Source organism: Corvus hawaiiensis, chromosome 1, assembly GCF_020740725.1.
Source record: "Corvus hawaiiensis isolate bCorHaw1 chromosome 1, bCorHaw1.pri.cur, whole genome shotgun sequence".
NCBI classification, from domain to species: domain Eukaryota; kingdom Metazoa; phylum Chordata; class Aves; order Passeriformes; family Corvidae; genus Corvus; species Corvus hawaiiensis.
The window spans coordinates 3,624,551-3,649,394 of record NC_063213.1 but is presented as its reverse complement, the minus strand read 5'-3'; the positions used below and the strand labels follow the sequence as shown (position 1 = coordinate 3,649,394).

The 24,844-nt window shown below is 42.8% G+C and overlaps 1 protein-coding gene across 4 annotated transcripts in view; it reads left to right on the top strand.

Annotated features, from left to right (window-relative positions):
• The window catches only part of MINDY4 (MINDY lysine 48 deubiquitinase 4), a 65,107-nt gene extending 47,385 nt beyond the window's left edge, over positions 1–17,722 (top strand). For all 4 annotated transcript variants that reach the window (XM_048315319.1, XM_048315240.1, XM_048315398.1 and 1 more), the window contains 3 exons: positions 7,933–8,113; positions 11,742–11,814; positions 16,559–17,722. In XM_048315319.1, coding sequence (XP_048171276.1) covers positions 7,933–8,113; positions 11,742–11,814; positions 16,559–16,607 — 303 coding nt within the window. In that variant the 3' untranslated portion in view covers positions 16,608–17,722. The remainder of the gene's footprint in view (positions 1–7,932; positions 8,114–11,741; positions 11,815–16,558) is intronic.
• The last annotated feature ends 7,122 nt before the right edge of the window (positions 17,723–24,844 follow it).

The window sequence follows — 24,844 nt, the reverse complement described above, 5'->3', positions numbered from 1 at the left end:
AGAAATGTCAGTGGCAGTTTGCAGCAGTGGAACCGAGAATAGAATTTGTCTTTCAAAGTGACTCTTTCATTCCTCTCAGCATCCAATTACAGTGTGGCTCTGAGGCTGGTAACTGAAACCAGCCATGGAAAAGGACTGTCATTTTTGGTTGGGTTTATTTTTTGTTTCCAGCAGTAAGAAAATCCTGAGCGTGCTATATGGTGAATCACAGACACTGGAGTCAGAAAACTCCCTTTAGGTCATATCCAGCCAATCTCTCAAGGGAAAACTCAGGGTATTTTTGTGTCCTGTTATATAGCAGGGTTTCTTTTAAAAATCTGTATCTATTAAGTCCCTTTTTGCTCAGATGGTCATTTTCTCATTGATTTTAGTGCATATAACTGTCATCTTACAGTTTTACTCACCCATCTCTACTCTAAAACATGAATAAATGCAAATAAAGATTTGCAGGTCCTTGTGAATGTGGAGATTCTAATATCTACTACACAGCCTGTGTTTGGAAATACTATTAATAAATCAGACTCTTCATTTACTTAGTTTCCTCTGATTATAATTTTACTCCTAATCCAACCTGCCCCCTAAACAATTCATCCCCATCCCCTGGGCATTTGCAGCTGATGTAACAGTTCCTCCCTTTTTCATCAGCACATCCTGTCCAAAGCTTGTTTTTATTGCCCTGCTCTAGACTTGTTCCAACTGACCGACACATTTAGGATGGGCTATTCAAGATTCCAGGCCAGATGCACCAAATGCACATGGAGGAAGACTTCTCTACCATTTTATCTCATTTTTCTGACATGTGGAGCATTCTGTGTGTAGTCCACAGTTCCCTTGGCGTGGCTGCTGAGTTGCAGATATTGTGAGGGCACGTGAATTAATCCTCCTGTCAAACTCCAGCAGTGGCAAATCAAAACAAAATGATCCTTCCTTCTTCTCCAGCGACTGCCTGGAGAATCCCTCTGTTCCCCATCCATTCATCTCTTCCAGTGGATCGTGTGTTGTCTTTGCTGATGAGAAAAACGTGTGCCCCAAGTAATTTGTCTGGAGTTGTTAATGTTTAACCATCACTCTCAGTCCTGACATATCACCGAGCTCCGTGGAGTTTTTGCAGTGTAATTACTTGCTGCAAATTGTTTCACAATGACAGATGGATCCATTCCATCTGTTTCATGTGCAAATGTTTAGTTTCACAGTGAGAGTCTGTATTGTAATGGGAAAAAAAACGCTAAAAGTCCAATTCTGCTACTTTTCAGTCAGCAAGTTACACATCTTTGGGTTTCTTTTCTTTGTGCTAAGCCCATATTTAAGCAATATCAATTCCGTGTGATCTTACACATTTAATTTAGAAGTCCAAATCAAGATTTTAGGTTTCCTGGGATTTATTTAGAGCACTTCATGCAATAGAAACATTTCCACATGAAATTGGTGGGGGTTTCCTCTGTCTGCTGACCTGCAGGATGCAGCAGTTCAGTCTCAGGGAAGCTGAGTGGTTTCTCAGCAGGGACAAGACCTCAGAGAAGGGGATGAGGCACAGGAGTGGGCAGGACCAATTTTAGCACTCCTGGATGAGAAAATCCCTGCATTTGGGTCAGAGCCTTTGGCCTAAATGCCACATTAAAATTGCAGGTGAAAAGACTTAGAATGATGAAATTCTTTCTTTCAAAATGTCTTGTGACATTAAAAGTAGAAAGGGATGGAAACAGAGGCTCCTCGTGTTTATGCCAGGTCATTTAATAACAGTGAAAAGGGGAAAAATAATCTGCATTCTCAGGTAATAAATTTAACAGATGCTGTTATTATCATTATTATTAATAACTTGCTAATTCTTTAATAATATTAATAACCAATTAATAAACACCACAATTAACTTGAATAATGATAATAATAACAGTAATGTATAGCATTTATATGCCATTTCCTGTTAGCAGATCTGTGCTTTGCAAGAGGGGCATTTCCACTTTGCAGAGAGGGGTAACAGGTGAATAAAAGTCAAAGTGCTTATCCCAGTAAATCTGCCAGTAAGCTCCTGGCTGAACTGGGATGAGTACAGGTCTGAATCTTTCATTTTAAAGGCAGTGTGGTGCTGGCTGATGAATTTCACCATCCTGCAGAAATGTTTTTTGCAACCACTTTAGGTGTGTGCTGTTGTATGTGAAATAATGGAAATATTCAAGGTTATTTGTCTCTTTTGAACCTTCTCTCTGATTTATCTTTGTTTTCACCAATTCTCTCCTGCTTTAAGCTGTCCTGGCAGTTAAACCTCCTGTTGTCTGACCTCCCAAATTCACCCTACTCTGACTCCTGACAGTGTCCCAATCCCTGCCCAGCACTTCAAGGGACTGGTGCTTTTTAGTTTTTGCTTCTCTGAAAACAGAGAGGGCATTGACAAAGAAGCTACGCACATTTTCCCTGTCTCTTTTCAAAATGAAAGAGTAAAGTAACAGAAATAAACAGAATTTATTCATTAAAATTCCACAGATGGGAAATATTATCTTTGGTCCTTTTGAAGAAACCACTCTGTGCTCTGACAAGGCCTGCTTGAATTATGAAATTCAGCACACATGCTCTGTCTCCTGGCACCTCACCTGTTTTTTTTTTTGCCCTGTGGAGTGTCCCTCCTATAGCCATCTTCCCAGGGAAATGTGTCTCCCAAACAATCTCTTGTCCCCATCAGATGGGCTGGATTCAAGCCAGGCCATTGGTGGGGTTGTGGAGGGGAAAGTTGAGAAAGAAGGATTTAACCACCTCTTTTGAGAAACCAGCCACAAAAACATGCAAGGGCGAACTGGAAACTGATGGTTGGCTTCAATTTTCCATTTATTTTTTGGGAATGGGGGGTAAATACTGTGCCCTGTAGATACAGCAAAGGAAGCTGCTATTTATGTAAGACTTTTGTGAGCATCACTGCGGGCAAAAACACGAAGTATATTCAAATGTGACTGAAACAAGGCTGACAAAGCATTGGCCTTTGAGAAAGTCTGTTCTTCATTCCTTGTTTTTACATCCCCCTTTCTTCATTCCTTGTTTTTACATCCCCCTTTCTAGCCTGGAACTGAAATTTTCTTTAATGAAGTCCTATTGTCCTCTGAGTTATGGCCAGTTATTTTTCCCAGGGGCCACTCACTGTTGTTGGGGTATTGGCATTGCTTCCCTGTCAACATCCTTCCAAATGAAACAGAATGGCAGAGTTTTTGTTTTAAGACCATAGGAATAACAAAGCCCACATGTTTAGAAGAGCTCTGCGTGCTTTGCAAACAGATAAAGCAGAAAATGATGTCAGATACTGCCCACCTGTCTCTCTGGATTATAAACACCTGCATTTGGATCTGGACTTATCCCATCTCACTTTAGGTGCTTTTTAGGCTGAAAATCCTTCAGGTAAGAGTCCAGCCAATTCCCTGCATCACTAGTGAATGGGAGGGGTCTAAATTTCTGACAGTACCCATCTCTTCCTTATTTGATTTTATAGCCAAAGCCTAAAGGCCAACCTGTATTAGAGGGCCTAGAAATAAATACAGAAGAGGTCAGTGGGATGAATCCTGCCCTGTCCTCGTCATTGCAGGGATATAACTCCCTGAAGTGGGCTATAAACTCTGAGAGAATGGCAAAATGCTGACATCTGAGTGAGGGTCTGAATCTCCCTCAAAATTTCTTCACTTGGTGGGACATTCCAGAAGAGCAGCAGAGTGGGACAGGGATAAAGAAAAGCTCTTGAAGCTGCCTGGCACCCTGAGGTCTGTTTTCCGTGCCACATCTGCTGCTTTTTACACCATGGCAGCATAAGGGAACTTTAATCAGAAGTCAGTGCTTTCCAGGAGTCTCTTCTTTGGGAGTCCTAGGATTTAACACATCTCTTTCTGTTCTTCTTCAGTCATGTCCTTTCCCCGCCCCCCTCCCAATTCATGATCAGAAAGATTTCCTTTTCTATTAAAAAAAAAAAATGATCCAAAGCTGCAGAGAAGTTACCAAGGGCTCCAGTGTAGCAGTAGTGTTTGCTATTATTTTATAAATATATGGCTAAAACCTCCTCAATTTTTGTCTCACCTGGCATAGTGCATACTCTGAATGGCAGATCTCATAAGCCTTAATTTTATTTTTCTCAAGCTGATTGAGATCAAATACTCAGCAATGGCAATAACTTTACCCTCACAGTGTCCCCTAATTATTTGCAAATACAGTAGTGATGGGGCTGACCTGGTGTTTCAGTGGGGCTGGTGGAATGGGTGACCTGGGTCAACGGGGTTCCTGCTCCCCCAAGGGCTGTTGAAGAGGTTTTTACACTGCTGACACTTCACTCTTAACACCCCTGGAACACTGTTTAATATTCATTCAGTAAAGGTCATTGCAGCTGTGGGGAATAAAACACTGACAGGACAAACAATAGGCTGCTGCCTGTAACTCTGAAAGCTTTGTGTAATTATCCTTTTGTCTGTCAATCCTACTGGATTCAGTACTACCAGAAATTCCTCAGTTTGACAGAACCCAGCCCTTCATGGAACCATTACACACTGTGATTACTTCTCAAATAAACATCTCTAGCAGCTGTATTCAAGGAAAGACACATAAAGCAAGGAATGATTGATTATAACTCGAAAATGAATAGTAAAATCCCACAAGCAAGGAGGTGAAATTACATGAAGTGATAAAACTCCTGGAGAAAAATGCCATCAGATTGGCCATATCCAGTTATCCTGCTTGGTTTTGATCCCACATTCTCTTGTTCCTTTTGGAATGCACATGGCAGAAGATGGCCTTGTTCAAGGGACAAATTAAAGCCAAATGGTGAGGTACCATCCACTCACTCTGGCAGATCTATTGGAATAATTTTCCAGCAATAAATATTTGTCTGTAGGTTGAGTTTCACCATCGTGTGAATACACGCCAAAGTCAGAGGTCAGATGGGGAATGAGCCCTTTGAAGGGGCTTGCTTTTGAAAACTTGATGTTTCCCAAAGATCAGAATGGTGTCCCTGAAACTTATGAGCATTCTTGAGGGCTTTGTAAGGGAGAGGATCGGGGTTAGGGAAGTCTCCATAGGAACTGGAAACATGCAGCACAAAAGGAGACCTCATTCATTCCCCCCTTACTCTCCTTCCACCTGAAGGTGATTAATGAGCCTGCTTGAAAACCAATACTTGAATAGTGATAAAAATACAGCCATTGAGCCTTTATCAAAAATAGTATTTAATAAAAAGGATGCAAGTCACATATCCCTGATTTGCCCTTGGAATTCAGCCTTACAGTCGTAGGGAACACACTGCAAAGAAGGGGTCTCTGTCAGCCCCGATCTCTGTCAGGTTCTTGCTGGATCACACAGACACTGCTGAGTTTGAGCAGTTTGCTGAGGAGTCAAAACACTGGGTGTTCCTGCCTGTTTTTGTCCTGCTTCCAGGTTTTATTCCAGGTTTGATTCCAGGTTTTATTCCAGGATCACTACCACCAGCCAGGCTGGTCAGGCAGCTGAGGAAGCACTCAGGCCTCACCAGTAAAATAGGGCATAATTCTGTGTGTGGGGAAGAGTCTGGAGAGTGAGTCCTGTGAGAGCTGCTGAGGGAGCTGGGGGTGTTTAGCCTGGAGAAAAGGAGGCTCAGGGATGACCTTACTGCTCTCTAGAACTCCCTGACAGGAGGGTGTAGTGAGGTGAGGGTCGGCTTCTTCTCCCTGGCAACAAGGGGCAGGACAAGAGGAAACGGCCTCAAGCTGCACCAGGGGAGGTTCAGGTCGGACATCAGCAAGAATTTCTTCACTGAAAATGTGGTCAGATGTTGGAGTGGGCTGCTCAGGGAGGTGGTGGAGTCCCCATTCCTGGGAGTATTCAAGAAACCACTGGATGTGGCACTCAGTGCTCTGGTTGTCAAGGTGGTGCTCAGTCAGAGGTTGGACTCAATGGTCCTGGAGGTCTTTTCCAGCCTAAATGACTCAGTGACTCCACTCAACAGCTGATGCTTGAAGAAGCAGCCAAAGGAATCCTCACAGTGAGGATGGTCCTTACTTTGTCAGCAGCACGGTTCCATGTTGTATTTTCTACAAAATATGTTTTACATCTCGATGTCAAAGGCAGCAGCTAATCCTCAGCTGGTTAAATTGATGTAACCAAAACAGAGACTTCTCCCTTCCTAGGGAGAGGAGGATTTGAGCTACAGTATTTTTAGACTCGCCTTGTTGTCTCAGAGTTCATGCCCTCGCTGCTTTCTGCAAAGATTGTAATTGAAAACTACACATTTTTGGAGAATGTTCCTACAGCCCTCAATCATCTGAACAGTTTGTCCTGGCTTCGGGGGGGGGGGGGATGGTTCATGTGAGAGAGCTGGAGTGGACGTGGCTTTGAAAGTTCTGTATCTCTCTAATCTTTGTCAAATGCTGTTTGATGAAGCTGGGAAGTTGCTTTTGCAGACAAATGTAGGAAGAACACATTTTTAGGAGGAGACTGGCTGTTCTTTTTGGCTTTGACTTACCTGCATATTAAAATACGCATGTTTGTGAGACTGAATCTTTTCATCTGTGTCCCTCTAATTTGCCATCTTTTGTTGAAACTCTGTATTTTCTTTTTTGATAACTCCTCTTATGAGTATTATTGGAAGCTTGTAAAAAAAATTCTTTACTAAGCCAAGAATTTACTTAAAAAGCAAAACTGTTGTATAAAAGGCTGTTTTAAATAGATATTAGCAAAGTAATGAGTCAGGGAACAGTTACTTAATTAGCTGGAGACTTGTTATCTAACATCAGAAGAAATTCTCATTGGGGAAGGCAGCTGAATTTACACTCGTAACACTTTAGATATAAAGTCTAAACCTCAATCAAGATGAAAACACAAACTCCTTATCGCTTAGGGTGAACTCCTTATCACTTAGGGTGCTGGTTAGAGTTTTGATTGCAACAGAATTAATGTTGGCTTCTTCCTTCTGGCATTTGCCATTTGCCCCTGTGCCCATGGTGAAGACCTGAGGGCTGCACTGTAGGACCTGCATGCACAAATCTCTATCTAGAAATCATGTGTAAGAATTTTTCTGTTAAAAGTCACTCACTTTCCACTAGGGGTTTTTCAGTGAAAAAAGTCCTGAGAGCAAAATGGCTGAAAGCAAAATGTTTAATTTCAGATTTCAGTTTCCCTAAGCAGTTTCTTCAAGGTATGAAGCCCAGCTGCAGTGCTGTTGGTACCCCCTTCCTCCATCCCTTATAGATTAAATCTCTGGAGTATTCTAGTTTAAAACATCTATGAATGACTGTGGAAGTTGTTTTTATGCACTTTCTTACAGAATATTCAGGTTATTTATAGATACACTTTCAAAAGAAGGACAAAGGTTTAGAAAAGGCTTTTGTTAAAGTTTTTTTTTCACCTGAGCCTATTTCATTTTTAAGAATAACGAAGCAAAACAAATTCTGTATTGCATTCTTCTATAGCTTAAAATACATGTTTGGACTGTGAACTAGAAGATGATAAAGTGAAGGGAATGTGTTACATTTTTTATCCAGGAAGAGATTTTGGGCTCATTTGAGTTGCCCAGGCAGGGATGTCTCATGGCACCTGAGATCCTGTAAGTCTCTTACCTGGTTTCCAGTTATTGTTGAATGACAGCACAGCCTCCCATTGATCCAGTGTCCTATTCCTGACCTAAAATCACTGTGGTTTTACAGCTGTTGCAGAGGACAGGCTTCCTTTTGGTTCAGCTCATCTGGGATCTGATCTTACAGCTGTAAGAGCACGACAGCTGCATTTCATTACCTGCCATAACTCAAGGCCTAATACTTGCTTTATATGCTCCCTGATTTACCAGAGCTATTCTGGTCTGCTTCATCAACAGTCTATAATGAGCCTTCATTAGTGTTTGTAGACTACAATAAACAAATGATCTTACAAATTCTATGTTTTCCACAATGAATTTTTCTCTCCCCAACCCCTATGATACCCTAATATTTTCTATTTTTCTTCTAGGTTGGTTGTTACTTGAAGACCCCCAAGTTCCCAATTTGGCTGGTTTGCAGTGAAAGCCACTTCAGTGTGCTGTTTTGTTTGGAAAAGGATTTGCTCAGTGACTGGAAAACGGGACGGAGGTTTGATCTCTATTACTACGATGGCTTGGCCAACCAGGATGAAGAGATACGGTTGACAGTGGGTATGTGCAGCTCCCTGACTCTGCATTTCACCTCGGGATGGGGGCAGAAAGAAGGATCCAATAATAGAAAAAGTGATGGTTGTAGGCAGTGAATGTTAATTTCCCTAATCTGCGTAATTGGTTGTGGTGATTAATTATATTTCGCAAGGAGGTTTTGAGGATAAGCTCTTGAAAGGGTTAAAAGTGATTGTGTGTCACTTTATACACACTGGCAAATGTTTCAGTGGCACTGATTCCCAAGGAACAGGTTGTGATCTCTGCCTTACTCATACTCCCAGGACCATAAAATGTATTTTACTACTCCCATTCTCCTTCACATCATCTCACATCGTTTCTACAGGCAGAAAGTGCAGGCCTCCCATTCCTCACCCTAAATGCCTGTAGGAAAATGAGCACACAGGATGAGGAAACATGAAAATCCTTGCCTCCAAGGCAAGAAGATGCCAGTAATCTGCTAAAAGAGTTTTGTCTCTTACCTGCCTGGAAGCACAAGCCTGCAAAAGGTCTTCCAGCTTGTTACACTCCTTTCAGGGAACCATGCCAAATTACACAGCTGCTTTTACAGTAACTACGTATTTCTCCAACTGGAGGGCATTTGGATGAGTATTCTGATCCTTAGAAAGCACCTACTTCAGTATGTTCTCCACCACTAAATCCCTGTTTGCTAATAATACCCTACCTACCTTTTGTTTTCTTTCCTTTGGTATTTTTATACAATCTCATCTGTGATTCTTTGATAACCACATTCCTTCTCAATCTTAAGGAGCCGCTCTGTTGTAGTCTGCTCTTTAGAAATAAGTTGTCTGTATTCCTTATTTGCACCGACATCCAGGTTTTTGGGCAGGATGGGTGTTGTATGTTCTGCCTGAGTCCCTGGGGCAAAGCTGTTCATGTGCTGGGAGTGCTGGGGGCTTGAGAACCTCACGAGATGTGGTAGTGAGTTCAGTCATCTTTCTGCCTGTTATTTATCCTCTTACTTTAAAGAAAGCCCCTGTCATTCTGCTGTAGGGGTCACATGCTCAAAAAATGATCAGTTTTCCCAGGACTTTGGTTGCCAGCTGGTTCCCACATCCCAGATAAAATTGACACGGGTGATGAAGCTCAGCACAGGACTAGAGGCACGTTTTTTCTGTTGTGTTCTACCACATAACATCTGGTCCAAAACAGGTATCCTAATCTGTCTTTCCATCACCAGGAATGTTTCCAAAACCTAGAGCTGCCAAGCCCTCTAAGATCCCTGGATGAGAAATTCCCCAGAGCACGTATAAATTTTTCCCTTTGCTGTCCAGCCTGCCATGGCATTCCTGTGTGTTTCTCTCCAAAGCCTAAACGTGCATGGAGTTGTAGATATCTCTTTGTTGTGGCCATACCCCCTTCCAGGGTTTGTCCCAGTAAATCCTTTGTTATCTGTGAAATTCTGCAAAAGGCAGTAAAAATGCAAATATTTTCATCATTCCACAAAAACGCTGTCCTGGCTCTGGCTGTGCAGTAATCCCTTGGTAGGTCTGGAGAAAACTCTAATTATTTTACATCCAGAAGGTAACACTGGTCAAACATCTAAACCCAGAGCACAGGAGCAGATGGAAATACCAGAATGCTGAATATTGCTGGTATTTTCCTTGTGGAAATCCCAGGCAGGGGTGATGTTTAGGCAGCATTACCTGGAGATGCAGCACGAGGAGCTGGGCACTGCCCCAGCCACGTCTCCCTGCTGCTGATTAGCAAAGCTGGTTGCTTTACCTGAGCAAGAAGGTGAATTCCTTGAAATGGGAATCCTGCTTATAATTAGGTAAAATTACCATCAAGGTCACATTTCAGGAAATAGTGAAGAAATTGTGCTGGGCAACAAAGGCAAAAAAGACAGAAGAGTAGAATTATATTTTGGGAGTAGCAGCAATTGCTACTTCATATTGAGAATTTGCCCTGCTTTTCATACTTAACCATTTCCCAAAATGGAGACAAGAAATATAAAGTTCCTTCATAAAAGCAGGTTAATGACATCAACATACCATCATAAAGAGAGGAAAATAATAATAAATCTTTGCATTTATTAGAAATTCTGGATAGGCAGAGAAGAGCTGTAACAATGCTGGTGCTCAGTTTCTCACTACCTAGAAGTTGAATATACATATTCCTTGCCTGTTACTGTAAGATACACCTTTATGATACTTTTTTTCATATTTCTTCGTTATGGAAACATTCCATTCAAACCTTTTGTTGGAAGAATTCAAGTCTAAAAATGACAAAATTCATCAAAGTTGGCAATGGAAGGGCAGTCACGCCGTTGTGCCTGTCCTCTTACCAGCGCTATGGTCAGGACAGTGGCCTAAGTTGCACCAGGAGAGGTTTAGAGAAAAATTTCTTCACAGAAGGGGTTGTCAGGCCTTGGAATAGGCTGCCCAGGGAAGTGGTGGAGTCACCAGCCCTGGAAGTTTTCAAAAAACGTGTACATGTGGCACTTGAGTGTTACAGTATTTCCACACTTGGAGTCATGGGTTACGTGGTGAACGTGGTGGTGCTGCTGGGTTGATGCTTGGACTTGATGATCTTAGAGGTTCCAACTTCTATTATTCTGAAATTTTGTGTTACAAACTCTTCAATATTATGACAAAAAAAGGTTCATTTAAACTTAAAAGATTCCTGTGTGTCTCTTAAGTTCCTGAGGATCTAGAGGAAAAACACCAGTACTTGATGTACTTTTAAATATTGTCCATTTCCCTCTACTCCAGCCCTTGCAGTCATCCAGAGTTCTCTGCATGCGTTTGTACCCAGCAGATCAACACACAAGGGAGAGCCAGGTCCTTTCTGTGACACAAGAGAGCCAGATAGATCTGAGACTGGCAGTTGTGAATGTCAGAACAATCCTCTCCCATCCTGTCTACATCAGTCTCACTGAAGCAGACCCAAATCCTACACCCTGCTTTGGCAACGTGCGCTGCTCACAGTCCATTGGCTGGGTGACAGACAGAAAAGAAGAAAGAAAGAAAAAAACCCTGGTCTGCTGCAGTTTAAATGTTTGACTCCAAAACAGGAAACAGCTGAGCAGACTGACATCCAAGCTGGTGGCAGGATGTTTTGTCCCTGGGAAGCTCAGCTCTACTTTCACTGTTGACAGATGCCATGTCTGAGACAGTGACCTCTCTGTTTTCCCCGAACACTGCAATTGCCTCTCGGTCCCAAGGGAATGCTCACAGCCTGGGGAGGCTCTCTGATATCCCACACAGCATCATCTTCTCCTGTCTGTGCATTGCTTGCTGAACAGTCAAGGGGCAATCTTCTTCTCCAGGGTGAAAGAGTCCTAATCCAGTTCAAACTGGACTTGTGGTTTCCTATTCAAGTGTAGCACTACCACTGTCCTTAGCATCTGAGTAACAAAAGTTACTCAGTAATTACAACATCAGTTGCAAAATAAAAGCCTCGTGACAGCCCTGCAGCACAGTATTTCATTTTCTGATCTGTGGTTTTCCTTGAAACCATCTCTGTGAGTCATCCAACCTGGCTCAGGCGTGGTGATCAGTGGTGGATGTGGCAGCGGTCGGGCTCAAATCATCTGAGAGGTCTTTTCTGTGGGGTTCTGCATGAGTAGAAATTTCCCCAGCCACTAACAATGTCTATTATCTCTCTGCAGATACAACTCAGGTGTGCCCTGAAAATAAAGAAAATGATCTTACTCCTCCACTTGAGCACTGTATTAGGACAAAGTAAGTGAAATTACAGTTTTTCATACAGATATATTCAGTTGTTGATACAAGTCACACATGTGAGGCTGTAGAGTCAAAAAGAATATTTCAGCAAGTAAAGCTGAAAAATCACTGCTTAAAAATCAGAAAGGATCTGAATGGGCCGGGCTGTGGTAAGTATTACACATTTAATTATGTGTTACTGTAATTCACATTGAACTGTCCAAGGTGTTCATTCTTAGAGGGACCTTCACTACATCACCAAGAACTGACTGAGCCAAATTCAGTCAGAGAGCACAGCTTGGCTGCAGTAGATCTAAATTTAGATTCCCAAAAGTGCTTGATGCCTGTTGCAGAGGTATAATGAGAAAAGGAGAAAATTTATTCCGTTTTCATCAGTCTTTTCTGAAGAACAAAAGGGGCAACGTGGGTGTTATTTTCAATATCATGAAGCCCCATTGAACAGTCTCAGTTTTCTCCAGCTGTCTGAGGACAGCACAGGCTGTCAGGACCACAAAACAGCACATTTTGTGCAGTCATTCATGACAGTTCTTAGCTCATATTCTCTCCTTAAATACGAGGTTAGTTCCTGTCATTTTGGGATTTTCGTGGGCACTTTGAGGCCTGTGTAAGCAATTCATCCAAGTCATACTGAAGTTAATGGGAACATTTTCAGCTTAGTGAGGCATGGAGGAAGCCAAATGGAGAAATTTAACTGGGCAGAAAATTCATCTTTATATGAATTCCAGCCTGGCTTTGGAAGTTACTATCTGAATATCTCTGGAGCAAGAAGTGAAAGCCTCATTGTCAGAGACCATAACATTTGTTCTATCAGCGAGCCAGGCAGCTTCAGGTTTCTCCTGCAGTTCCTCTCCTGTCCTTGCTACAATTTGCTCTGTAAAAAAAAACCCAGCAGAAAACAAATAAATAAGGACAGTGGCTGCCAACGATCAGAAAGTCACTGAAAGTTAGAAGAGGCATCCTGCAAGGTGACAGCAGTGACATCAGTCCAGCCTTCCTGCACATACAGATTTTATTGATTCTTCATTTCCAGTGACACTTAAGCATGATTGCAAACTCAAATAAATAATGTATAACCTCAGAAAGCCCCACGGGGAGAATAATGCATGCAACTACTTAAAGTCTTAGAATATCTTCCATTCCTGGCGTTGTGTCAGAGTTATACAGTGTTGGTAGTGCTGCTTTTTGTTTGTTTTAAGTTCCCTGCTTTAATCTGCTGGAGAAGTACATTACCAGCAAATTCCAGTGTCAATTTATTTTGTTTGTAGCATTCTCAGCACTGTCTGATTTACCCTGGGCAGTCTGGCTCCTTGTTTTCAGTGTTCTCCCTTTGCTTTGAGGGTATTTATTTAAGCGTGGCCTTGCTGCAAAAGGTTTTTCATGTTAAATTTTTCCTGTTTGTTTTAAGAATTTTTTCTTCCAGCTGTGGAACAGTATATAAAGGAAACGTAAAAACCAACCCAAATAACCAAAATTTTAACAATTTGGCAGGTAAAGAAAGGGGTGTTTTCTATCATACAGCCATGGAAAATACTCCTGAATTAATTTTTCATAAAGCAAAGAGCTGTTACTTATTTTGATGAAGAATTCATGATGAAGCTCCGTATCAGACTTCTCTCATCAAAAAATGCAGGATAATTTCTCAGGCAGAGTGGAGAATTTCACAGTCTGAAGAATCAAACTAGGACAATTAACTATCATTAATTGGTTTTATTGTTAATTGGGGGTTTTTCCTTCCGTTCACATGCCTCAGTTCTGGTTTAATCCATGACAAGCCCATTGCTTATCCCAATATCTGAGCACCACCATCCTGTAACACACTGAGTTCTGTGCCTCACATCTGCCTGATGTTTGTTCTCTTACCCTCTCCTAAAGGGAAAACTCCATAGGTAGTAGGCTGGTTTGGCATTCAGATAATAATAACAGTAATAATAATAATAATATCAAAAGAATACTGTTAATGTTATTATTATCAGAAGAGAAGGGTGGTTTTGCTTCTGCCAGACGAGGAGGCTCATGTTTTCAGTCCCTATTGTATAAAACATCAGAGCAGTTTAGTTCTGAGTTTAAAGCAGGTAACCCTTCAGCTGGCTCTGGAATGACCAGTCACCACCAGGTATCACTGTAACCAAAAAATGGACAAGTTACAAGTGCTTTTCTTGTGGCTCTCAGCCCCAGACATCTGTGGCAGCAGTCGGATTCTGGCCCAGGGATGTCTGGAATGTGCATCCCTGAGTTGTTTTGGAGCTGCCGTGCAGACAACTTATCCTGTTCTTCCCTGAGGAATACTCTTATATCACAGTCCTGATCCTCAGCACTGGGGGAAATAATACCTGTTGGCTCTGCCTGAGGGGAACCAAACTCTGATCTGATATTTTAACCTGAATTCAAGCAGTGTGTTTTGTTAACCCTCTGTGGTAGTGGGGCTGTGGGATACATGAGTTCACCTGTTGGCTGTGAAGTGAAACACCCAGAGGGAATTTAGTGGATAAGAGAAGAGCAGAGCCTGGGCATTCCACCCTGAGATACTGATGTGCTCCAAAACAAAACCAAATTATCAGCACAGGAGATGCTCACTGAGTGCTATTCCAGGCTGAGCATTGTTCAGGGCCTGGCCTGTTCCTCTTCAGTTCCCGTTAACTCTGTGACCCTTGGGTGAGGTTGTGCTTGAAGCAGATGGGTCAAATGTAGTTTTCCTTTTGCTAATCTGATAAATCATAATTGAATCAGCAGCTAGAAAATGCCTCACTGTGAATTACACTGTGGCAGGATAGTTTGGGGAAGTGATCCCCTGCACTGCCCAGGAGGTTTTGTATCTGTTTGTAAATAAAAGACTTGTTCAGCACCTGGAGTGAGATTCCTCACTCTTTGACACCTTTTCTTGTGCAGATAGATGAAAGGGGGGAAAAAAGTTTTGTCTCATAGAAGCAAACAGCCAAAGGCTGCTTTGCAGTCTAAAAAATGGTTTGAAAATAAACCCAGGAGATGAGGCTTGTTCTGAAAGTTACCTTCAGTCCTGCTTCAAAATTATGTTCTGTTGGAGCTCTTTGTGGAAAGCCTGTTTTAAAAAAGGCCAGTTCCTCACTGTGCAGTGATTAACAACATCCTTACCAACCACAAAAGTGGTGTCAGCAATGTGGGTAATTCCACAGGGCACAGTGCAGGCTCAGAGCAGATTTCATCTGGTGTCTTTTGGCCTCTGTGGGGCCTCTGTGGATCCCTCTCAAAGCTTTAATCACCCTGGTGAGATAGAAAATTGCGCCTTGGGAAGATTGGAGACAAAGATAAGGGATGATTTGATGCTATTACCTGAAAAATCCAATGGGGACAGAAGGTGGCAATTTTATTTTCCATTTGGTTTTTTAAGGGGTGACATTCCTAACCTCTGGCAGGGACAGCTCTCACCTCTGACAAATGCCAGACTAAACTGAATATCCACACATGAAACATACTTTAACTTAAGATCTGAGGCATCTCTGCTGTGTATTCCTGCTAAGTATTCCTGGGATGGAGACAATCTCTGCAATTTTTTTGATTTTTATTTTCTCAGCAGTGTAAAAAACAGAAGGGAAAAATTTCACAACAGCCCTCAGATGGTCACTTCCTTTGAGACACTGCCCTGAAGACTGCATGAATTCAGCTTTTGGTTTTGCTTTACGCTTAACTGGCTTGCTCAGCACAAGGACTGAGCTGCCATACCCTTGCTGACACATCCTGTCCTCAGTGACAGAAAGAATGTGGCACTGGCAGCTCCCTGTTCCTTCCACCCCCTCACCAATGTCTTACTACTCTGAGACAGATTTTCAGAATAGGTATTTTGAATAGATCTACTCAGTACTGGGAATGCAACAGTTTAGTTCCTAGAAAATGTGGACCATGACCTTGCAAATGAGAAAAGCCACAGCCAAGGGTGAATTCATGCCGTGAGGGGTCAGTTGACTCACTTCAGGGATGTGACTGGAGAGCATCATCCTGCTTTCACCAGGTTTGGGGGCAGATCTTTGTCTTTTGCCATGGTTTGCAAACACATTTTGTGGCAAATTCAGGGTTGATGCCTCTTTTGCATTCAGTCACATTCCTGAGGTGGGAAGCTGAGATGTGGCAGCCAGTGCAGAGCCAGGAATTAAGAACATGGAAGGGTCCAGACTGGCCTGGAAACACTGTTCCCAGTGTACATCTTCAGTGCCATTCTGAAGGAGGAATAAGGGCAGAGAAAAGCAAAACCTCAGCACAGGAAAAGTGAAACATCACCATTAAAATGAGCCGTGGAATGCTTGGAGGACCCAAGGTCAGGACAAAGAGAGGTGCTCAGTGAAGTGATCCAGGCACAGGATCTCAGAGTCAGAGGGTTCCTAATCAGAGCTGAACAGGAGGGTGCAAATTACCTACTGACAGCTGACACTGAGTGTTCTGGTTATTTGGGGTTAATTCTTGTACCCGTCTGGGGCATTCCCTAATTATTCTGTCCAACGTGAAGGTTCTTGTTGTGAATCAGCTGCTGCTGAGGACTTTCTGTTGCCCAGGAAAGGCTGGAGGAAGGGTCAGGACAGGGACCTCCAACCTTGGCACCTCAAATCAGGGGGTACAACTCCCTCACTTCTGCCCCGTTTCCCACTGAGATGTGGTTAGTTATCCCAAACAAGCCCATCCCAATCTCTCTGAGGTTCCTTGGGTGGTTGAGGGCTGTGGGTTTGCCTTTCCAGTGATGAACTGATGGTTGTCAAAGGCTTGCTTTCGTTTCTAGGTGGCAAGGAGCTGTCATCGACTGGAACGTCACGGAACCCATCTTGTGACTGATGTGAGCTGCGCTTTATTTGAGAAGACCAAGAGGAAACGACTGAATTAGCACATTCCTATTCCCACCAATGCAGGAAATGGGGCAGTTTGAGATGAGGAAGAATGACAAGGTTACAGGCTGGCAGAGTTTCACCTCAGTCACCTCGTGCTTCAGATACTTTGCTTACAATATAAACAACACTGACGTAAATTCCTCGTCACTGCCTTTAGCATAAAGCTCCTGAGGGCAGGCTGGGTTCCCACCACCAAATCAAGGTTACAGATGAAGCAGAGAAGTCGTCAACGTCCCCTTGAGGTCTCCTTCTGGATCCACTCTGTATCCTGCAATTGTTTGGAAGCATCTGATGGGAGATGCTGAACCCAGATTTCTCTCACTTTTACAGCCTTCTCTGTCCTGCCTTGTTCTCCCCTGACAGAACTCCAGTGCCACTACAAAACATCATCCAAGGAACAGATGTTCACCTCTTTACCTGGTGTTAGCAAGCCTCATTTTGCACTAAATAGGTTGGTGACCACCTGGGCTTTTCAGGGGAAGCCTGGCCTAGACCAAGTCCTCATTGTGTCATAAAATTGCAGTAAGGATTGTGGTTCTGTGTTCCCAAAATAATGCCATTAGTACGTTCCTAGTACTGGGTGCAGTTGGTGTGTAACAGTGCCTCGTGCTGATATAGCTCATTTTTCTTTCTGGTAAGAGGCAGCTGTATCGGTATCTTTACATTTATACCTTTATTTCTACACAAGGGTTTATTTACACCCAAGTGGCAGGTTAGATCTGTGGTTTGCTTCTTCATAACTACAAGAAAACAGAAGAGTTGTGTCGTTTTGAAATTCAACTGGTGCCTATCTGTGATAGGTGCCAGTTTCCATGGTAAAATAAAGTGTGTGTGCTGGAATGAGGTGGAGATGGATCCTGAAGTACTGAAGCCACAATTTGTATTCTGATTAATTCTGTTTTAGCAACACTCTACCAAAATTGGAGCAAGTTACTGTACTGAAGGATGGAAAAAATGCCTTGGGAAAAAAAGGCAGATAAATGGTGTTTCTAGAGTTATTCCTCTCTCCTGAGACTGAATATTTCGTGAGAGTTCAATAAAGGACTTTTAGTTTCTGATGTTTATTGTAGCACCTTCTTCCTAGTCAGTGTGGAAGCTCCTCTGGGTCCTGAAAAATGAGTGCAAAATCAATTTCCAGCAAAAATTCAGTGTTGTTCTGGGTGTAGGGTGGAGATACCAAACTGACTGTGCAAATGGGGATCTTGGGGAGTTAGCACTGGAGTTAGATTTGAAAACCAACTTGAATATAAGTTATAAAGGAGTACCAGAAAGGTTTAGATGGGCTTTGGATGAAGATCTGCCTCCCCCTTTGCTTCCCATTCAACCAAACTGTCTGTCATAGAATCACAGAATGGTTTGGGCTGGAAGGGAAATTAAAGATCATCTCATTCCACCCCCCTGCCATGGGCAGGGACACCTTCCACTATCCCAGGCTGCTCCAAGCCCTGTCCAACCTGGCCTTGGACACTTCCAGGGATCCAGGGCAGCCACAGCTTCTGTGCCAGAGCCTCCCCACCCTCACAGGGAAGAATGTCTTCATTGTACCCAATCTAAACCTGCTTTCTATCAGTTTAAAACCATTATATGCAGTAAAGCATCTCAGGGTTCCAGTTATTTTAATTTTATTTATTCCAGTGGAATAAAATTCGTTTAATTCATATCACATAGACAAACTTCTTAAAACTTGGTGAGATCTGATCTCCCAAAGAGATTCAGCCTCTGAGACATCAGCAGCATCAGATCCATGCTCGTTCCTGACTCTGCTGCAGGGATGTTACATGGCCTCTGGCAAACCCTGTCATCCCTGTGTATTTGGGGATGTGTTTGTGCTGTCAGCTGCAGGCAGATTCAGTAATGCCTTTAGGATACCTCAGCTTGAGCTTCGGTGTTTCTGGGGAGTCCCAAACAGCCAAAGATCCCAGATGTAAAACCTTTTTCCCTCTTGAAATTCCTGTGTTCTGTAGTCCACACTTCGTTTCATGAAACAAATGCAGGTTTGATTTTCCCACCTGCCTCACAGGGCATCTGTAATATAAAATTTTGAAGGGTGCATTTGGACAGAAAATACCGTGGAGATGACAAATGTTGGAAGATTTTTGGAACCAAGAAATTCCTTTCTGGTTTTTCCAGTCTAGTAAACCCACACCATTTATTTCAAAGCTTTAAACTATGTCAGATTGGAGATAACCTCCCGCTCCCTGATAGCAGAGCAGCCCAGATAAGGGCTCCTCTGGGGCAGGAGGGAGCTGCTTTGGGACAGCCCAGATTTTATCTGACTGAAATCTGGATGTCTGCAGTGCAGACGTGTTCAGGGGATCTGTTCTCTGTCCAGAGGAGGGGAGGGTGTGGTGTGTCTTTGCTTTAGGATGAGAAGAACTGTTCCTATGAAGGGAGCCCAAGAGGATTGTCTCCTGTGGATTGCACCCATGCACATGTAAGGATTTTTAGCATGTGAGAAAGAGGATGGGTTTGTTGGAAATGGTGGTTTATGGGTTCTTGTGGAGGGTAAATGAAGATGAGGAGAGGCCCTGAACTCTGTCCCTCTTTCTAAAACAGACTCCAAATAGCTTTGAGGCTCCTTCATCACTGGTTATGGAGAATCTTGTTGTTAAAACAGGTTTTTCTTACTTATTATCTATCATTGAGCCCTTGTATATTTGTTTGCACAGTCCACTGCCCTCCTGACAGTGAATTAACTCCAGATTTACCTACCCCTCACTCACAAAGGTGGAAAAAAAGAACCTGGGCCACCTCCCCAAACCACCACCTGTGCAGGACACCTCAGCACTGACAAGCTCCTTCCACCATCCTTGCTCCTGGAACCTGAAAGCAGCAGGTTCTTTCAGCAGGGCTCAGTGCCAGTGCCTTTTATCAGGCAAAAGGAGTGGCTCTTTGGAAGAAATCTGCAACCAGAACATTAATTTAGATCTAAATACTCTCAAAAAATAATGCCAGAGCATTACCTGGTCGCTGCCTGCATCAGGACTTGTGTGTTTTTATTCAATGTAAAGCACCAGCAATTATTTCCCTTAAGACATTACAGGGCTTTTTGGGTCAATCACACAAGGCAATGCAAAATGTTATGTGGCAGTGCACAGACCTTTGCACAGATCTGTGTAGAAACACATCCTGTGCACAACATGCATCCAATCTTTTTAAATTTTATTTTCCTCTTTGTTGTTTCTCTTTCTTTTTTTTTTTTCATTTCTCAAACAATGTGACTTCCTGAACGGAACAGAACAGTGACCATTTGGTAACTGAGCATTAAAAGACACCAGTGACGTTGGCACTTGGTCTGCACGGTGTCTTCATTTCATTCTCTTTCCTTTTGTGGTATAAAAAATTACACCCTGTGCTGAAAACTGACCCCTTAACTAATAACAAACATGGCTTATTGTGCATGGAGATGAAGATGTGAGCAGAGTTACTATTTTGGCAGGGTGTCATATCTACCACCTCTGTACAAAGTGTTTATTTGGCTTTGTCTTGTACAGAATGTCCCGGACAATTAAAACATTTAAAGCACTGGTCAGGCAAAAGCCCAGATTTCCTCCTTGTTTTTTAATAATTGATTTGCTAGTGGAAATTAATCTGGGAGATTGAGTTGTGAATGTTTCATGGGCCTCATCAGGTCAGTGGAGAAATAACGGCAAGAGCAAAAAATGATGGTTGTGGGTAAAAAATTCACAGTTTTATAGACGTGATGTTTGTTTTTTACATGCCTGTCCTTATTCTAGTTAAATCTTGGAAAACTTTGAGATATGATGACTGATACCATGAATGAATCCCTGCAGTCACTGTGGGTTTGATTCCCAGGTAAACTAAAAATGACAACTTGAGTCTGTTGCTTTCAAGTTTTCCTTTTCCTGGGGCAGATTTCTGTTTGTTTCTGTTTGTGATGTATCCACGGGGCCAGTTTGAAATGGCAGGAAATGGCCACTTTAGTAATCAAGGAAAGCTGAAGAGCTTGGAAGAATGACACCACCATAAGCCAAGTTTTCCATCAGGGATAAGTGGTTTAGGGGCTCTGAGGATTCAGTTGCTCAAAGTGAAGTACTTGGAGAAGGCAGGATTTTTTCTGGTGCTGGTTGGGAGCTGCATTAAAAAACAAAGACATCAAATCACCGTTTTTCTCCCTGAAAATGGCTTGCACCAATCTTTTGAAGGAGTCCAATAGTCAGTTCTTCAGAGGGTCTACATGATTTGGGGTATGATTGCGAAGACATAATGTGGTAAAAAATACTGATTTCAATTATTTTGGGAACTCTGCTTTATTTTCCTGTCCCAGGGTAAGTTTACTATGGAGGAAACTGCGCTGAATTTCACATTGTCCATACCTGGGATATGCAGAGTTACTGTTCAGGTGATAAAAACTTAATCCTCACCAAAGTTTGTCCTGTGATAATTTGTCTCTTCAGCTCGTGTTTGTAGAAATGTAAAAATCAAGACTCGAGCACCAAAGCTTTAATGTTCATATTTTTATTTTACTTTTCATCAAAAAGATTATGTAGGAAACAGAGATTTTTTTATGGAAAGGAAGTGGTTGCTCCTGCATCTCCGTATGATCCCATCTGCTGCATCTCCTAAGGAAAAGTCACTCCATTAAGGACACTTTGAATACACTCACACTCTTCACTTACTTGTTTTCATTGGCTATAAAATAATAAATCCAACACCAGCTCAGAAATAAGGAAGCACTTCCTCCTTAGCAGCCTTGTTTATAAAATCAGAAAAGGGAAAAGGGCTTAATCAGGTATTTTGTCATTTCAAACAGGGTGGGGAGGGATTGTTGGTACAGTGGAAAACAACCAGATTTCGTGACATCCCTCACTAATAGTTGCTGACTATATCAGCAAGGAATCAAGCATGGATTTTAGAAGGAAAAAGTTGGGGTTTTTTCTGAGATAATTATGAGTACTTCAAGGTTTTGAGTTTCATCTGCTGTGGGTTATTTTAATTAAAATTCATTTTTTTCTGAAGGAATTATGGATAACTCCAGCTGTTGATCTTTGAGGAGGTTGTGCTTAAAGGTACAGCTCAACTATCCATAGGATGATAGCACTGAGACTTCTCCAGACCATTAAGTTAAAGCACTTTCTCTGTTCTCTGGCTCTTGGCCTCATGGTGAGTTTCAGGTGGTGTTTCAGTGTTTTCCATGGCACTGTGCACATCCCATGCACTCCACATCCTTGCTCAACACAGATTAAAATGTCTTCTAGCAACTCCTGGATCTGGGTGCCTTGATTTTCAAGACCAATTTATGAAAAACTAGAGCACAATGAGTTGGCTGTGGCCAGCTGGAGGTGAGGTGTTTCATGCAGAGATACTCAGAGGTGATAAATCTGCAGGGTGACTTTAATATGGCCCTGAAGCTGAATTCCAGCTGAGCTGGAGCGAGTCCAGAGCAGGTCCATGAGGATGATTAGAGGGATGAAATACCTCTCCTTCGAGGAAAAGCTGAAAGATTTGGGGTTGTTTAGCCTGGAGAAGGCTTAGAGAAGGGGAGATCTTAGAGCCCTTTCCAGTGCCTAAAGGGGCTCCAAGAGAGCTGGAGAGGGACTTGGGACAAGGGCCTGGAGTGACAGGACACAGGGAATGGCTTCAGACTGAGAGAGGACAGGGATGGATGAGATATTGGGAAGGAATTTTTCCCTGTGAGGGTGGTGAGGCTCTGGCACAGGCTGCCCAGAGAAACTGTGGCTGCCCCATCCCTGGAAATGTCATCATCATCAAAATATCTCCTCACAGGAGTTTACAGGGCAGATATCTCCATGTAAAACAGTGACCCAGGAATATCTTTAAAGCCACTGGTGAGAAACAGGCACTGGTGGACTTCAGCCAGCCGGTCTGGTTTAGGTGCTACAAAAAGAATTGCGTTTTTCACTTCCTTGCCTGCTGTTCTCTGGGCCTCCACAGATTATACTGACTATTGGAGGAGTCCAGGATGACTGATTCAAGTTAATCCCACTGTGTGTGAATGATAAAGCCTGACAAGAAGGAAGTTGTGTTTATGGAGCTTGACAGAACAAGTGAATGAGATGATGGGTTAGAGATTCCTCCTGCCTCCTGTACCATCCTCACCTCTGGGTTCCACTTCTCAGCTTTCACCTGTGAGACAGAGAATCATCTCTGTGGAAGGAAGCACGGGGTTGAGTAGCAGGAATTGCCAGCTTTTGGAACAGAAGTTGCTGATAAATCAAGTTACTCACGTGGGCACACAGGAGGCTTATCAGAGGTGGGACCTGGAAGGTGTCCTGGACATGAGAGTTTGTAAGCACAGATTTCTTGTATAACAGCACTGGGGCTGTGTCACAACCCTAAATCCTGATAAAACACCCAAGATAACTGTACCTTGTGTGGGTGTTCTGCTTGCTTCCTTATCATCATCTTATCATTTGGCGAGGCCTTCCGAATTAATCTAAGAAATATTCTGGGCATTCGTAAAAATACTCCGTGCACTGGAATTCAGCAAATATTTATTAATTGACAAAACAGCGTCGAAGAATGCATAACCAAAAAAAGAACAGAAGTTTTCAGCTCCTCTCTGTAAAATACACGAAGAATAGGAGGTTAAAAGTTACATTCCACAAACATACCTTTGGCTGAGATGTTCTTGGTTTGGTGAGTGGTGTGGATGGGAGCCAAGATCTCCAGACCCTGAGTTCTGAATCATTGCTGCAGGGAGAGTGGAAAAACATCCTTTGTGGCTGAGGGAAAGGAGCAGTCCAGGGTCTCCACCTGTGCAGGTCTGTGCGAGACAGCTCCCCTGAGGATGGAAGGGTTTCTGCAAGGTTGTTTCTCAAGAGATGTGAAAATCCAAACTGAAGATCACAGGTACTGAGCAGCCCCTTGGCTGTGGATGAGCTGTGAGCATGACATGGGTCACATTAGTGAAGTTTTGGTAGGGATTAAATCCTAAACACTATAAAAACATTGTCATGGGGTGGTGGAAGGTGCAACAGTAAATTAATTTTAGTATCGCAAGGAAGAAATAAAAATCCACCTTAAACATTGAACATGGAAGGTGATATCAATTGTTTTACTCCGAGGTACAGGACTTGACCAATCTGTTACTCAGATGATTTTTTATTTGTGCTGCAGTTTTAGGCCTGTGCTTCATTTGCCTTATTGACCATTAAAGTCAGGAGAAAAACATACTGAGGGCCAAGTTCATTCCAAGTGTAGATCTGGAGCTATTCCAGAACTGTCTGGATACAATCCTGACTGCAATGAGCTGTGGGATGGCCCTGCTGGAGCAGGAGGTTGGACCAGGTGACCCACAGTGGTCCCTTCCAACCTGACCCATTTCTGTTGAAATCAAGTAAACACCATTTTCAGTGGGCCCCACATTTTTATCTCTCAGATGGAAGATCACTCCCTTGCATGCTGTGACATCTTGGCTGAGAAAAACCTTCATGGTCCGTGTTTTATGTCTTGCTGTCAGTGATCCATGGCCCTATTCCTGTTTTGAAGTGGCTGCAACACGCTGTTGATGCGATCTCAAATCTGCTGTCATGAATTGTTTACATTTGGTCAATAGGAGCAAAAGGGGAAAAATATCACAATGGCAAATTGCAGCTGGTAAATGTCACTCCCAGACAGGGTGACAAATGAGGAATGAGTGCTCTGCCGTGGCGTGTGAAGAAAGCCGGTCTTTTACAAGCACTTCAATGCAGAACACTTTTATTATGACTGACATCCTTCTCAGGGCTGAATTCCTATCACCATATCCTTCCTGAGTCGCTCCTGCTCAGGTCAGTCCCGTGAAACAATCCAGCCTTTCTGAAATCGTTACTCCAGTGTGCAAAGCTGACAAACACAACACGAGCATCAGAAGCTGCTCTGGGGTTGTTAGGGTTGGTTTTCAGTCAGTAGGAGTGAATATAATGGGTGAAAATCTGAAAATTAGGCACTTTTTATTTTTTTACAGTATGAAATATAGCTCTGGATACCCAAGTGTTGAGCCATCTGGGAGAGAAATTAGGTGTTTAATTGGTGCATGACATGAACTTTGAGAAATACATAAAATCACAGAATCACAGAATATCCTGAGCTGGAAGGGACCCATAAGGATCAAGTCCAATTCTTGGCCCTGCACAGGATACCCCCAAAAATCGCACCATGTGTCTGAGTGTATGGGTAGCAGAGGCCCCAGAAAGGGGAACTAGAACTATAATTAT